Source organism: Solea senegalensis, linkage group LG3 (genome assembly GCF_019176455.1).
Source record: "Solea senegalensis isolate Sse05_10M linkage group LG3, IFAPA_SoseM_1, whole genome shotgun sequence".
Taxonomy (NCBI): domain Eukaryota; kingdom Metazoa; phylum Chordata; class Actinopteri; order Pleuronectiformes; family Soleidae; genus Solea; species Solea senegalensis.
Genome location: NC_058023.1, coordinates 13,965,706 through 13,980,985, shown reverse-complemented (window position 1 = coordinate 13,980,985; position 15,280 = coordinate 13,965,706). Strand labels below are relative to the sequence as shown.

The window sequence follows — 15,280 nt, the reverse complement described above, 5'->3', positions numbered from 1 at the left end:
ACATTAATTGTGTGCAATAAAGCAGCACTGAAGGAAAATGTAAAGCGTGAACTAAATTTATTTATCTATGCTCACTTTTGTATTGTAATCAGCAGGTTTACCCATGTTTTCCAGTGCACAGGCCGTGGATAATACAGTGATGACACGCTACAGTCAAAATGTGTCTAAACTTAGCCAGTTTAGATATTTAAATGTTTTTTTCGTGAAAATTCATTTTCACAGATAAAAGCCGGGGAGACAGCTGCAGTCATTGCGAGGGAGTTGGCAGAGCAAACCAAGAGTAATCTTCAGGCGGGGGACATCACCTACACAGTGAAGGCCATGGTTCAGCTGGTGGATCTCCTGGATGTGCAGCTGAGGAATCTCACGCCAGGTGGCAAAGACAGCGCAGCCCGCAGCCTCAACAAGGTACTGATGGGTTTTGTTTTCTCCTGCTTCACAGGCAGATTCTGACAGGCTGGATAGACACGACCTGCTCAAATGGTGATCCATCCGGTGTTCAGATTAGCTAAGAGTGAGCTAACATGTTTTTCCTGACCTTTAAAACCTGTCCACGGCAACATTTCATTCAGGCCAAACCTGAAGAGACTGTATTTCCTTAATGATGTGCTATTTCGCTCTGTGCTGTCAGGTAAAGTGATAACCACCATTTGCCTTTGCTCCGACGCATACTAACCACAGACCTTTACTTTTAGTGGGTAGCTCAAGCTTTCCTCACTGTCGTATCCTGCAATATACATGCAGATTTACTTTGATGTAGTTTCAAAGATGTTATCCATATGCCAGGCTTGTCAAAAGCACTACATTTGTTTGATTTGGACTAATGGAACAGGAGCAGAATCCAGTGGGTTTGTGTAAACTGTTGGACTGCAACGCTTTTGAGTTTTTCGGAAGCTAATGCATCTCATGTAGCAGAGATCAGTCAAGCGAATCCTTGAGGTAAAATAATGCTTTTTGTCTGCTGAGCAGCCAGTAGCAAATATCAATGAAATCCAGAATGTAAGTCTTTAATTTACTGGAGCAGCTTCACTCATAGAGGAGCCTGAACACCTGTTCTGGGATAGCTTTTTGGGGGCTTTTTTTTTTTTATTTCATTGCCACAACAGACACAGATGTCCCCATTGAGATTTTAGTGCCAGTTTTCTCCAATGGAGATGGGAGACGGTTAAATGGCCAAAAGGCCTCAGACGGGGACATGGCATTCACGTTGAGGAGCAACTAGAGTTTATAATACCTCTTGAAAAAAGTTTCTCATAAAACACAGCATTCAAAGTAGAGGGACTGCTGTGGTCACGGCTGCTGCTGCTGTTGTTGTAGTCTTTAGTTTCTTACATAAAAATCGAGAAAAAAAGAAAATGGTATGAAGAAAACAAATTTAGCCCGAGGAGAGTAAAACCACCCCGAAGATAAGATAATAAATTCAAGAGGTCATGATGTATAATAATCTGTTTACTGATATATGCTCTGTTAGTACAGCGTGGTACATCTGAAGAAAAAGGAAGTCACAGCTTCCTCTTTTGTTCAACGTTGGCTAATGAGAGTTTCCCCCAAGGAAGCACCACATAGTCCACATAGTGCTCACGATTACCACAAAAACGAAACACGGCACAACAAGACCACTGCAGACGACGACCCCTACCACCATAACCGCACATGACCTCGCCTCGTCTTCAGAAAGGCAGCTGCACTGCTGGCTAAGCAAGTGCTGTTGCCCTTTAAGAGCAGCAGTGAGTGATGAGCTGAGCTTGCTGTTTTAACAACATACTGTGGCTTTAAGTCAACTGGACCTGCGCTCATTTTGTTTTATTCATAAGAGCCCTCGCCCTCCGTTAGTGGTGTGGAAGTGTGAGTGTGTCACTGTCTCCCACTCTGCTGTAGCATTGCCTGCAGTTTACCTCTGAAGTTCAATCATTTTGACACAATCTGCAAAGAGCGAAGCAAATTAAAGATGGCTTTGATAGCAAAGCACAATGTTCCCTGCCTGCAGACAAAGAAAGGATTGAGTTGGCAAGTAGTAACATCACTTGTCATTCATGATCAAAGGGTACATGGCTGCGCTGACTGAATCAGAACTCAGTTTGTTCTCCATGTTCTGCTGAATCACTTTTTTTTTTTTTAGCCTAAACGTTCTATCATGTTTCAGGTATTCTAAATTGTTGCCACCGTTATTTCTCCTTCAGCAGTGACAGAAAGACTTGACTAAAACATTTTTGCAAATAAAATGTTTGGCTTGCAGAGTGAGGCTGACGTAATCCAAAAAAGTCCCATTTGTCTTCGCTGCATTTGGGTCTGTTCAACTAAACTACATTAACATTTAAGCATTTAGCAGACGCTTTTATGGAAGCAACTTATAAAAGAGGAATAAGCTGCATAGAAGAAGTCTTGGAAAGATATCCACTAGATAGGAACAGTGGCCTGACAGAGGGAGAGATTGCAGAAGTGGATCCAAGTGCTGAAGGAGATTGTGCAGGGGAGGGGGAAAGATAAGTTCTAGGACAGAAGATGCTCATGGAAGAACCGCCCCTGTTCTGGTAGCACTGGGTAGGTCTCTCCCCCAGTGTGGAACGAGTAGCTTTTTCCAGAAGTTCCAAAAACTCCAGAGTAGAAAGTGCGACAGGTGTTTTTGTGGCAAAACTATTGGATTTTAAAACTAAAACACTACTACTAGTAATGCGGACGTAGCCTTTCGTGATAAATCGATCACCGGAGTTCTAAAATGAAAAATAAAGATTATTGTGTGTCATGTCTGATTTTTCAAGACATAAGTTTTTACAGTAACTTTCAAGAGCGGGGTTTCGTGTTTTCCTTTGTACTGTGAAATTTGTACTTGTAAACAGAAATGCACTTCAATTGGAATTGTTGGAGTTCTTGACCTTTTGCTAACTCTTGCATTTTCTCTGGGTTGCAGCTGCAGAAAAGAGAGCGCTCCTGCCGGTATTATGTTCAGGTATTTGGACATGACTTTGCTGTCACTCCTTTTTTTTTTTAACATGGAATTTGAAATTTGACCTTTTGAAGTCAAAATAACCATAAAATAATTCAAACTTAAAGCAACAGCACTGTAATGGTGGTGATGCTTGGGTTTAATCAAATGGTCAAATTTCATTAATATCATCAAAAACACTTCATTCCGACCCTCAAACTTCCCAGTTTGAGTCACATGTCATCATTTGTCCTGCATGGATGTGACGTGATATTTTGTTCTCATCCTTCTCCGTTTGAAGCATGACGTAAGATTTTTTTTTGAAATGCCATAGAGTGTATCCTTTGTGTAATTCTCAAGTGTTTCAATCATCTTAAAATGCTGCAAACCCGCTGCGTCAGCACTAACTTTGAGTGAAATAACCCACAGAAGTGAATTGCATCAGTCAATAATATTGCTTCTGGGCATTTAGCGCACTTCTACCTTTCTCAATGATTAAGAGCCAAAAGAAGTGATCTCATTACACCACTAACTTCTCACTTCTGAATCAGCCAAAGACATAGCATGTTGTAGAGTTCTCAACGGGTTCGGTCTGAAAAAATCTCCAAATAAGGCGGGTCGGGTCGGGCCTCGGGTTTCCTTTTTTTCCGCACATAAAACACATTTCTTGCAGTTTGTAAATTATATAAAGTTGTTTGTTGTGAATCGTCGCTGTTCACGTGTGGTGAAGAGTAAATCTGGCTGCTCGCTTGATGGAGAGGGGCAGACCTGACGCCACTGCGTGCGAAACCCCCGCGCTTTGGGCTTGTCGGTTTCCTGTTTTGGAGCCCTTTTATGATGTTCAGCATGAACTGGTCAAATATTCCACTCTGCATCTTGTGCTGCTATGACGCAGAACCACGCAGACATCACTGCCAGCAAAATGCCAAAGATACTGCACAGCTGGCAGCCGCGCGTCAACGGCATGCGCGCCGGTTTTGAGCACCACTCCACAAAGCCGCAACATTCTTGTGGCCGAAATTCAACCAGTTGCAGATGCTGCCCGCTGATCAAAGGGCAAATGTACAACAGTATGGGAAGTCTCGCCTGTTAACTGCGCAGCAGCTGGTACCGGAGGACCCATGTGATGCAAGCCAGGAGACGGATGCTGCGTCATAAATAAAACTACCCGCTTCGATCAATGGGAAAATGTATTTCGGGCCGGAATCGGGTTCAGCAGACAATTCATGCTGGTGTATCGGGCTGGGTCGGGTCGAGTTGTAATTTCCAGGCCCGTTGAGAACTCTAGCATGTTGTGATTCCCCTTAGTGCATAATGCTATTGCTTCACTCAGCTACCTCTTGGGCCACTGAGTGACATTTTAGCTTTGAATCTTTTATGCTTTGACAAGAGAATTGCGTGATGAGTTGATGTTCCTTTCATCCACACAGATATCTGCAATGAAGCTGCACATTACAGCCAGATGTTGTTGTTTTTTTTAATGTATGCTCTACAGCGCTCATGTATTTACAACATGTGCATGTGCAACATTTTGCCTGAATGCCTCCGAGGCATGTCAGAAAGCACACAGTCATGTGATTATGCAGATGACATCCAAGTGGAATGTATGTGTGTGGATGTGGTGTGTTTTTATGTGAGCAGATGGGTTGTATTCTTTCCTTTTCTCCAAACAAATGCACCACTGTAGAAAGACCATTAGTCAACCACTGCAACTGTCGGTCGTCTGTGTACAGCCAAAGCCCGATGTGACTCATTTGCTAATTTGACTCACATACTCGCACAATTAACATGGGCGCATTTGCCTTTTTTTGGTCATGCAACATCGTGGTGATGTAAATGGTTTTGCTTGTTTGTTTGTTTTTAAGGAGGAGAAAGTGTGCTTGGGGAATTTGGAATGTCATGAGCAATGCAACAGCTTAGTTGGTTTTGGTCGTTTAGCAGGAGTTAAATATAGAGGGAGATTAACCTTATCATTTAAACTGCTGGCTGAAAAACACAAGGTGCTGTTTATGCTCTTTATTTCTGCATGGCTTAACCAGGGAGAATAGCATGCAGCACTATCAGTGTCTTTGTATTGTCTTTAGATTTGCACATATCTGTGTGGGTTAACGTTCCCACAGTGTCGTTTATATATGTCGAGGATGTATGTGCAGTGCCATGCGCGGCCGTACACACCTGCTCAGCGGTGCCCTCCCTCCTCTCCTCTGTCCCCTAGCTGGTTTGACAAATTCAAACAATTGTGTCATGCTTTCATTTGACCGACTGGAATAATGGAGGAACATCTGCGGCCTTGTAAGCGCAGCATTCAACTGCAACTGAGCTGCCAGCCTCCGAGAGTTTTTTTTATTGATTAGGGAAATGTGTCAATGTTTTCTTCAACGGGGCCCTGGTGGTCGGCATAAGTGGGCTTAGCACAGGGACGCAAAGCAAATGAGAGGTGCACCTGCCTCTGCTGTCCCTCTGCTCGGAGACCGCACACAGCACTGCTAACAGACCTTGACAGTACTTTGGGAAAAGGCAAATTGTGTGCGTGCAGGTGTTGCTGTGATAAAGGAGGGCCTCAGTCCAAATTGAAGTATAGACCTTGTGGCTGATGTGGGAGGATGTTTCTGAGTGATTCTCATCTTGACGGACGACTTCCATCGTCAATTTTACCTGGTGCTGAGGTTTGTCTTGTTGAGGAGTCAGACTTATTCAGTACATAGATCTTAACACGTCCACACGCCGTTCACACTGCAGGTGAAACCATTATTTAACATCTTTCCAGTTGTTCACAAACAGTGAGATCTGCTTCATAGCCAGTTGAATCCCTCTGAGCAGGATTTGCATTTGCATTTGCATTCCTTTTTAGTTTTATTATTGATCGTCCAATTACTATGATTATTTCTGTACATGTTGGACAAAAAGTCAAACCTGCGAGCTTTGAAAGATTCTCTTCCAGCATTTGTTTTGTTTTTACTTGACACTGTAGGATTTATGGTCCACTTTTTCCTTGCTTCAGCACACAGACGATCAAAATAATATCAAATGTTTTAGTAAAAGCCAAGTGAGTTTGAATTTGCAGGATACAGGGAGGATATTGAGCCCTGACCTCTCATTAAAATGACACCTCTGCATGCAAAGATGAGCGGCGGGGGTGTCACAGCGCAGGATGACCTTAGAGCAGGCGAAACGGAGGGAGGCTTCTCGTTGGCGAATGTAACGAGATGATAAAATTTCCCTGGTAGTCATTTTGTTAAAAGATGAAGATAACCACTTCCACATAAACAGAGACCTCCTCATCTGGCCGGCAGTGCAGCGTTCTGCTTGAATAATCTTTGTGTGTTGTCTCCGCTCACAGTGGGGAGAGAGCAAAGATCTCTCGATGCATTCTGGGATGTGTTTTGATCCTTGCCAAGAATATTTGGTGTATTAGAATATTTGTAATGTGTGTGTAGGATACCGGTCTTTTCTCATACACAAACATAACCACAGAATCTTATAATGATTAATGTGTTGCCTGCAGATCAAATGATTAATCTGGGTGAAGTCGGGATGAAAAGTATTGAGACGGTGCAGAATCTTTTTGGGCCACTGTTAAAACTGAAGATGAGGGTTCGTTGGTGGATCCTTGTGTTAGATTGTTCTTGTCTTGATGGTGTGACAACGTACGACATGATCATTGCATAATATTGAATTGATTGACAGAGTTTGCTTTGAAAGCTTACAGTCAGAGTTCAGAAAACGGAAAAACGTGTCATGGAAAAAATATGAGGAAACATACTTGAGAGTAAGAACCAGCGGGTAAGTGTACGTCTCTTTCAAACAAAGGCCTGGCAGAATGCTGCTGTTGCTGCTGCTGCTGCGGGGAAGTTGTACAGTAGAAAGATGAAAAGTAAGACATAAGACAAAAGGCACAAAGGTAATCCATCAGTAACTCATGTACTGTACACAGCTTAGAGAGAGGTTTCATGAAATATGAAGGGATAATGTTGCAGAGACTCAAAGGAGATCGATGATTTGGTTAGCACAGGTAAAATGAAATGGGCAAAGGAATGGTAGAGATGATGCAATGGTGAGAGGAGGACAGCAAGAACAAGATATCCCAATGTGTGTGTAGGTGTTTTTTTTTTTACCCCACTTTGAGATCAACCTTCAACTTCAGCGAGCGAAAACAAGTGAATGGAACCAACTGGTGAGCAGGAAGGGAGGAGTGAAGAGGAACGAGGGGACAAGAGCCGAGTGCATACAAGCCAGAAAGGGAAACTCAGGAGATCAGCCTCAGCCAGAATCAATTTCCCAGACCCTGAGTTCATTTCATCAATCAGCACACAGATAGAAGCCTGCACACGGGCACGCGCACACACACACACACACACACACACACAAACACACACCACAGTGATGACTTGAACTCATGCCAAGCAAACACTAATGTCCACCTCAACCCTTCCTTCCTTCTGCATTGGTAGAAATGGCCTGTGCACTGCAGCATTTTAACAGCCAGTCATCATCCTCGTTCCAAGTGGAACATTCCAGCAGTGGATCCAGTTAACGATTAGCATTTCCTCATCTACCCGAGAACTAGAAGCTTGTTTTTTTTTTTGTTTTCTTTTTTGTTTTTTTTGACATTCTTTCAGCACAGGAAAAGGAAGAGTTTGCAGCAGCAGCAGAGTGAGCTGCTACATTTGACAGATGGAGTGACAGTGTGCTAATAGCAGTAAAGTAGCAGCAGGCCACCGTCAACTGCACAGAGTATGATGATGGTAGTGGTGTGCTGCTTGGTTGCACCCCCCCACCCATACTCACCCACTCTGTGCATTTTCCTACTGAGGCTTAAAATGTTGCCGCTCTCTCACTGATCTCATGAAATTTTTTTGTAGAAGCTCGACGTTTTCAAAATGTAATTTGCCTGCTCTGGGAGAAACCAATTCCCCACGTGGGAAGGGATTACATAGCTAACACAAATACATACAAGCAGGGATCTGGCACTGAATTAGCATCATGGAGGTCTGGTTGGTATGTGAACTCACTGCTGTCTGCAGAAATTATGCAGTATATCTTTGAACATTGAGGTTTTTCGACTTGTTTAAAGCTGCAGCGAGTAACTTTTTGGTGATTTGTTTGTTTAGTTATTGATGTCATACTTCTGCCTCTTTTGGACCTTGCAAATAGAAATTACCCAACTATTAATTCTTATTATTAATTGTGTGTATGCTGTCAAACAATTATCAGACCTGACTGAAGCATTTGTGTGTATACAGTGGCAATACAGCGGAGGGCAGGGACAAGAAGCTTTTATCTTTTATGACATTTTATGATGTCATACCATACTTTGTGCGCATGCAACAAGTCTTCTTGTCCATTTTAGGAGGATTTCTTGAAATGACACTAAAAACAAAAAAGGATGTGTTGGGAAATTCTGTGTAGATAAGGCCTAAATGTACTATTAAGACATGGCCGTTGAATCATTTGCTTTCATTTGCTTCTCAGCAACTAAATGAATGAGCATATTTTCAGAAAATGCTGAATGGATGATTCATTTAACCTCAGTAAAGCTTGAAGAGTGTAAGAGCAATTGTCTGAACTATATATTTGGGAGCTGCACTAAAACTCTGTCAATGTGAGTGTTTCTGGCTTTCTGAATGTACATGTTGCCACTTGGATTAAACAACAGCCATTCAGTAAATTTAAATGGCACAGGAGCTTTTAAAGTGGATGTTAATCAAATGAGAAGAGGACGCATGTGCATATTTTAAGTAGAATGACAGGCAGTGTTTCACGACAACGCTACGACACATGTCCACACTGCATATACGTTTAAAGGCCAGAGGAACACTCTTAAAATTATGATGGCAATTTTTCAAGGTACGCTTGACTTTTTACATATGACCTTGTTTGCAAAATCCAGTCCAAAAGAACGGGGGCTTTAAAAAATAATACTTTTCTGATGTGGCATGGGAGCTTTAGCTTTGACGTTTAAAAAAATATTAAACCACTAAGCCCCCCCTGCCCCCACCCCCCATATAAAAAAGAAGGACATGACATTGCTGTCATCAATGATCGCTCCAGCGTTGTTTGTCACACATAGATGGATGAACAAAACACTCAGGGACACAAGGTAATAACACAGAAAAGGCATTTTTCATTCTCTGTGACCTTTAACTGGGTCTGCTTTACTTTTCTAAATTGCTGATAACAGCTGGTAAACTTTTCCCGCAGAACAAAAACACAGCAGTGCTTTCCTTTGATGTATAGTTTTGTGATGGAGGACTGCAGTCGTCGCTGCACAAGGATCAGGCGCGCTTCAGAATTTCCTTTCCCACAATTTGACCGTCTATTATTCAGCTTTAAGAGAATGTCTTTGTTGTGGTGACGGCAATAACTGGAGGTCACTTTTTTGTCATGTTGCATCGTATATATGCACTGCTTGCTCAATGTTGAGCAAAAGTTATGAAACAATTTAGTTGTTATTGTTGTGAAAGTTTGTAGCATTGTCAAAGTTCAGGTTCATCATGCGCTCATCACTTTAGGGTTCCTTATTTTCATCAACCGTTCATCACCATTCTGTCAATGTCTGAGAAGCCTTATGTCAGGCTCAGATATAAACCCATTATAACTTTTGAATGTGAGTCATACATGTTAAAGGGTTAAGTGGTTAAGGTTAACTTAACTTAATTAATCCTTTTAGGGAAATTTGTCCTCTACTACTGACCTTCTCAGAACGAGGAGCCACTGAGCAGCACCCACCGTCAGTGCCTGGGGTTAGTGACAGTAGAATTACCTGAACACATGTTTTGATGTGTTAGGACTAGTCCTAATTTAATATATTTTAATTTAGTGTGTTACCCACAACAAATAATATACTGTTTCAATGAATTTGGTACATGGAATACCTTTTTAAATCCCTGCCTGAGGCCTCCATTACCTGCAGTACCTCCACGGCCCACCAGTGGGTCATGACCTATTGTAAAGCACTGCCCTGCACAGTTCACTCTGTCCAATTCATCCCGTATCACTGTGTTGGTGTTCCATTATTTGGGTCACTAAACCATTTTGAAAAGCAGTATACATGCAGTGCAGAGGGTGAAGCAACAATTTTTGTTCCAACACTGCCGTTGTTCAGAGATTGAATTGGTGAACCTTTTAGCAATTGATTTTTTTTAACCTTTAAGACTTCATTTACCTAAATTTTTGCAGGAAACCTTTTCTTAATCCCTAAAATAGAGGTGTTTTGTTTTTGTTTTGTTTTACTCTGGTCAATTTACCACCGTTAGTGATTATTTACTCTTTATATTTGTCCCCAATGCTTGAGTTCAGAGTAGCTGTGTAATCTTTAAACACACCGTGAAATACATGGAGACAATGGGACCTCCGCACAGCAGCCATTTTCGACAGGTCACAGTTAGATGTAAATAGTCAAATGAATGACGACCGTGTTCAGAGCCATTGTTAATGTGATCAGTAACACCTGTGCTTTTCCCACTAAAACGTGTGACCTACTCACACACACGCTTCTTTTGCTATTGCATTGAATAATTAGCTTTACCATTTGTTCATCTCTTACGTGTCTAAATGATGCACCACGAGTGAATGTCAGCATCTTTTTTTTCTCACCTTTGTAAATGCCCTTAAGAAAGCAGATCTTTGTCCTGATATTATTTCCGATGAATACTAGAGCATCGCTAGCCTGCCTGTGGTTGTGTAAACCCACCCATCCTCTGGTTGATTTTGTGCATCTCATGTAAATCTGGAACGAGTGAGACAGCCTCTCCATCCATTACGAAAAACCATTATTTTAGTATTTCCAAGAGATGTGCTGGGAAATCTTGCACTTGTGAACAAAGAGTGAAAAAAATGTCAGTGCCTGGAGAAAAACAGCTCCTTAATTGAGAATGAATCAACCTCTGCCTTTAGCTGAATGTCAAAGGGTGTGAATGGAGATTGGCTGCAGATAAGGAATAATTACTTCAAAGCTGGTGGACCGCTTGTACGTGTGTGTGTGTGTCTGTACAGGGTGTAGTTGTTTTATTGTGCGTGTACTGTTGTTTGTGTATGTTCCAGTGTTCAAGCAGGCGCAAAGGTGTGTTTACACCCCCATGTCAGTCTCCCACTGTGAGTGTGTGTGGGCTGCTTAATGTGCGCAGAGTATGTTTTGAATAAGGAACAGCCAGCTGGTGCTGTTTGAAATTCTAAGTTGGTGCCAGTGAATTCAATACAATCAGGCCTTCGTCTCCACTTATGATCACAGAGATTTGAAACGAACACAACTCAACATTTGAACATAATTGGAGGGTCCATTACACTTATGCTTTATGGCGGGACCGCTCCCCCCCCCCGCCCCTTTTTAAGGATCACAAATTCATTTTGTACACTGGAGCTGAAGATTTTTCACGTTGCCTTTGGCTTTATCCTCATGCTGTTTTGGAGTCACAATACAACTCTTATTCCCTTTTTATAATCTGATGATCTAAAGCAAGGTTTGTGCATACATCATAGCTTTCATCTTCAGGACGTCACAAGTGTGCGAACCTGTACAAAATTTAAACAGAATACATCATTTTCTGTGTACAGTGTTGCTATTATTAGCAATTCAGGACATTTTCTTCTAATTATGCGTTTTACCACCTACTGCACTGTAATGGCTTGGAAATAGCTTTCTTCCAAGGGCAGTCAGGCTCATTTTGCTCTTTGGAGCCTTGGTAATGGGAATGAATGCTTTGCTTGACCAATTAGTATTCTGTTCATAAATCTTGCCATTGGCATTTTTAAATCTTTAATGGCTTTTAATTTTTCATCTTGTCTTGTGAACACTCTTGTTTCCTCCTTACTTACTCGCTCCAGCATTGTTGTGGGGAGATTAAATAAGGCATAATGTCGTTCAGTGCCATTAATATGCAGGAAAGATTTTTATCTGAGTGGACGCACGTAGCTGCTACCAGCACATACTTACATCCACGGAAATGTGTTGTGGCGTTTTGCTGTGGTGCCTGTGTGTATTGGGATTGTCTGCATGGAGGAACATTTATCACACCAATTACAGACTCTTGCCTTGGGTCATGTAAGACTTGGCCTGTAGTCTTGTAAGTATTGGCTCTGATTCATTGACAGGATTAATTTGTCCTGTTGACAAAGAGGAAAAAAGCAACAAAATAAGCGAACAATGTATTCAGTGTCGTTACAGATGCAGGTGTTGCTGCTACAATTTGACGATCCATTTCCAAAAAGCATAACTTTGTAAACAAAGTGGAAATAGGATCCTGATAGAAAGTTGATTACAGTATAATCAGTTTGATTCTGTTGCGTTTTTTTGTTTTTTTTTCCATCAGTCCTGAACTCTGTTTGATCCTCCTTCATTCATGCATTTTCCAAACCTCACACTTTGCAAACAAAAGCAGCCATCCACCGGCCAGCACACTTCCTTATCACTCAGTCATTTTTGTTTGTCCGGACTCTTCAGGCCATGGTGGAGACAGTCAACAATTTGCTGCAACCACAGGCCCAGGCGGCGTGGAGGGAGCTGAGCACTGGGGAGCAGCTGAGGGCCGCCACCATGTTGCTGGACACGGTGGAGCAAGGGGCCTTTGTCCTCGCTGACAACCTGCTGAAGACGGACATTGTGCAAGAGAACACTGACAACATTCGTGAGTATACACTGAAATACTTTAATAATGTGCCTATATGATTTTTTTCTAGATTAGATATTGTGCTAGTACAGAGTGGCAAAGGTGACAAGACCGTAAAGTCTCCTGTAGCTCTTATTCATATTACTGTGTCTCTTTATTTTATAATATGAATAGACTTCTAATAAAGTCTAGTCATGGCTGTCATCATTTCCTTTATTTCATGTTTTATGAAGCTTTAAAACTCACAAAGAGTGGTCTTTTTATATCATGTGAAAAAACGACATTGTTAATGTGAAGTGTCGTCAAAATAAAAGCCCAGTCCTGCCTTTATATTAAGATGCGATTGCTGTAAAGCCTACCTTGAAAGTGATGAGTAAGGGCTGTTGCTTGATGCATCACAAGCAGCTCTTTGCAGCAAAAGAACAAAGGAGAGCAGTCAGTCCAAGTTCATGGCTAATCCCAGTGTGATGGGCCAGATCTGTGTATCTGCACTTACTAATTATCTGCAAAAACAACTTATTTAGTATTTGGGAAACGATCTATTTTAACTTGTCAGAGAGTTTAGTTAATATCTCCTCAAGTTGGTGGAAACTCGCTCAGTTGGATTATCTCATTTGGAAAACTCAACCCAGTCGACCCAGCTTCTGTGTGAAGTGGTTCATCTTCCACTGGTCCTGTCCATTGTAAAGGGGTTGCAAAGATCACCATACTGCTATTGATCAAGGGTGCTGTCATATCGACAGCAGAGCTCTTGAGGCTGTGGGTACAAGTGTGAAGGTCACTGGATTGATGTGTTCTCCCCCCGCAGGAGGTGAGGTTTGGCAGTGCTGTTTGTGGCTGATGGCAGTAGGCAGTAGGCTGCAAATTGACAATTATCTCAAATGATTGTGTTTATATTCATGCCAATTATTAACTGGAATTAACCACTAGTCAAGCAGGTCAGGGATCAGTGCTCATCATTCACTGGGTAAACACCAAGTGCACAGATAATGGAGCTTATGTCATAACCGTTTCCCCTCAGTGGTGCTTTTGAAAATATGGATAGAAATATCACAATTTATCAAATCTGCCATTTATGTTGAGAATCATTTACAACATATAATAAAGTGAAATTAAACAACTTTCTGCAGATAGTGGCTACTGGGGAAAGGGGAATTAGGAAAGAATAATGAACATGTTTCCTTTTTCTACTTTCTGCTGCCATGGTAACCTAAAATATAGGTCTACTGACTTAAAAGGAAGCAAGCGTAGGGAGAATTAATAAAATGGATTTTACTGTATCTGGCACACAATTCATCTGGGTATTAAGGAGATTCTGGGCTCACTGAAGAGGGGAATGAGACGATGCCTGCACAGCTTTATAGCGCATCGTGGTAGCCTGGTTAATTATGTGCTGGTGACATGTTTACTAGGCCTTATCTCTCTGTTTGCTTGGCTCATTTTTTTCAGCCTGTTGGCTCCTGCAATCCCTCATGCCATGCGGGGAAGTTAAATGAGGGCAAGGAGGCCCATTTAAACATTGATAATCCCTGCAGTGGCTAATTATTGATCACGAACACGGAATTACAAGTAAAGTGAAGTGTGATTTGTATGCAGGTGTACTGTACTGCAGCTCACACACATTGCACCTGGTGACACGCTATCAATGTCAAAGGGAGCCGCCTCCCCTGCTTTGAAGTGAATCCTCAACCCGTAAGAGTGTCTCGTTCCAAGTTTCGGCTTAAACTGATCATGAGATCTATTTTCTTTGCTTTCAGAGAAAACGGATAGCTTCCACACCCATTGTGTCTGTGTTTGTGTTGACACATCACAGCGCCTGTGCTCGTCTTTTAGGCTTTTGTCTGCGGGAGAGGGCGCTTCACTCTCTGCATGATAATCTCATGAACAGATTTCTGCCGATTAGCATGTTATTTAAACCGGCTTTGAAGGTATAGCCTGTGGGTGTAACAACTACTATGGCATCAAAGAAATTCCCTAAAGCCCATCGTAAGCTCTTTTACACAACTACACAAGGGGATGGAGAACGAGAGAGAGGCAAGAAAATGCTTCCTTTATTCTGAAGGCAGGCTCGGAATCCAGGGAATGTTGAGCTATCTGGGGTATTGTCTTAACTAAGTTGAAGCGGAATGTTTCACCCAAACCCTCCGGCCTTTGCAAGAGCACAAGAGAACTTTAATACAGGTTTTCTTTTTAATAGAAGGTATGAGAAGCCTTGGTGTAAGAACAGATACAAAGGGAGGATTTAATGTGGCCTCCTTTGTAGCTTTTCATTATCAAAGTGAGAGGTGTCATCGTCCGTCGACACTAGCATCGTTTCTGTTTCTCACGGCTGACAGAGTTGTGTTTTGTGTTGAAATAAATTGGCTTTTAATAACAAATGGCTTTTAAAGTTACATGCAGCAGTGCAGCGTTTGCAAACACTGATACACATGTGACGCAGTGTCGTTGGCGTTTTGCTGAGTCGTGAACGTGAACAGCGACAACATATCATATACAACCTGCAAGAAATGTGTTTTATGAGCGGAAAAAAGGAAGCCCGAGGCCCGACCCGACACGACCCGCCTCATTTGCACATTTGTTCGGCCTAAACCCGGCCTGAACTCACGGGTCCAGTCGGGTTCGTTGGGAACTCTATGGTTGACACCCCGACTCCCATGCCTGACGGTCGAACCAGACCTGTCCGAGGGAGCCGTAGCATCATTCTCATCCTCTTTGGTAGGAATGCGTCCTATTCCCTGCGTCCAGACTTGTA

At 42.2% G+C, this 15,280-nt stretch overlaps 1 protein-coding gene across 26 annotated transcripts in view; it reads left to right on the top strand.

The window, feature by feature from the left end:
- LOC122765983 (adhesion G protein-coupled receptor L3-like) overlaps positions 1-15,280 on the top strand; it is a 196,362-nt gene that overhangs the window by 138,248 nt on the left and 42,834 nt on the right. For 21 of the 26 annotated variants that reach the window (XM_044020513.1, XM_044020538.1, XM_044020516.1 and 18 more), the window contains 3 exons: positions 223-408; positions 2,909-2,947; positions 12,363-12,546. In XM_044020513.1, coding sequence (XP_043876448.1) covers positions 223-408; positions 2,909-2,947; positions 12,363-12,546 — 409 coding nt within the window. The remainder of the gene's footprint in view (positions 1-222; positions 409-2,908; positions 2,948-12,362; positions 12,547-15,280) is intronic. The other 5 variants (XM_044020517.1, XM_044020534.1, XM_044020537.1 and 2 more) reach the window with 1 other exon arrangement.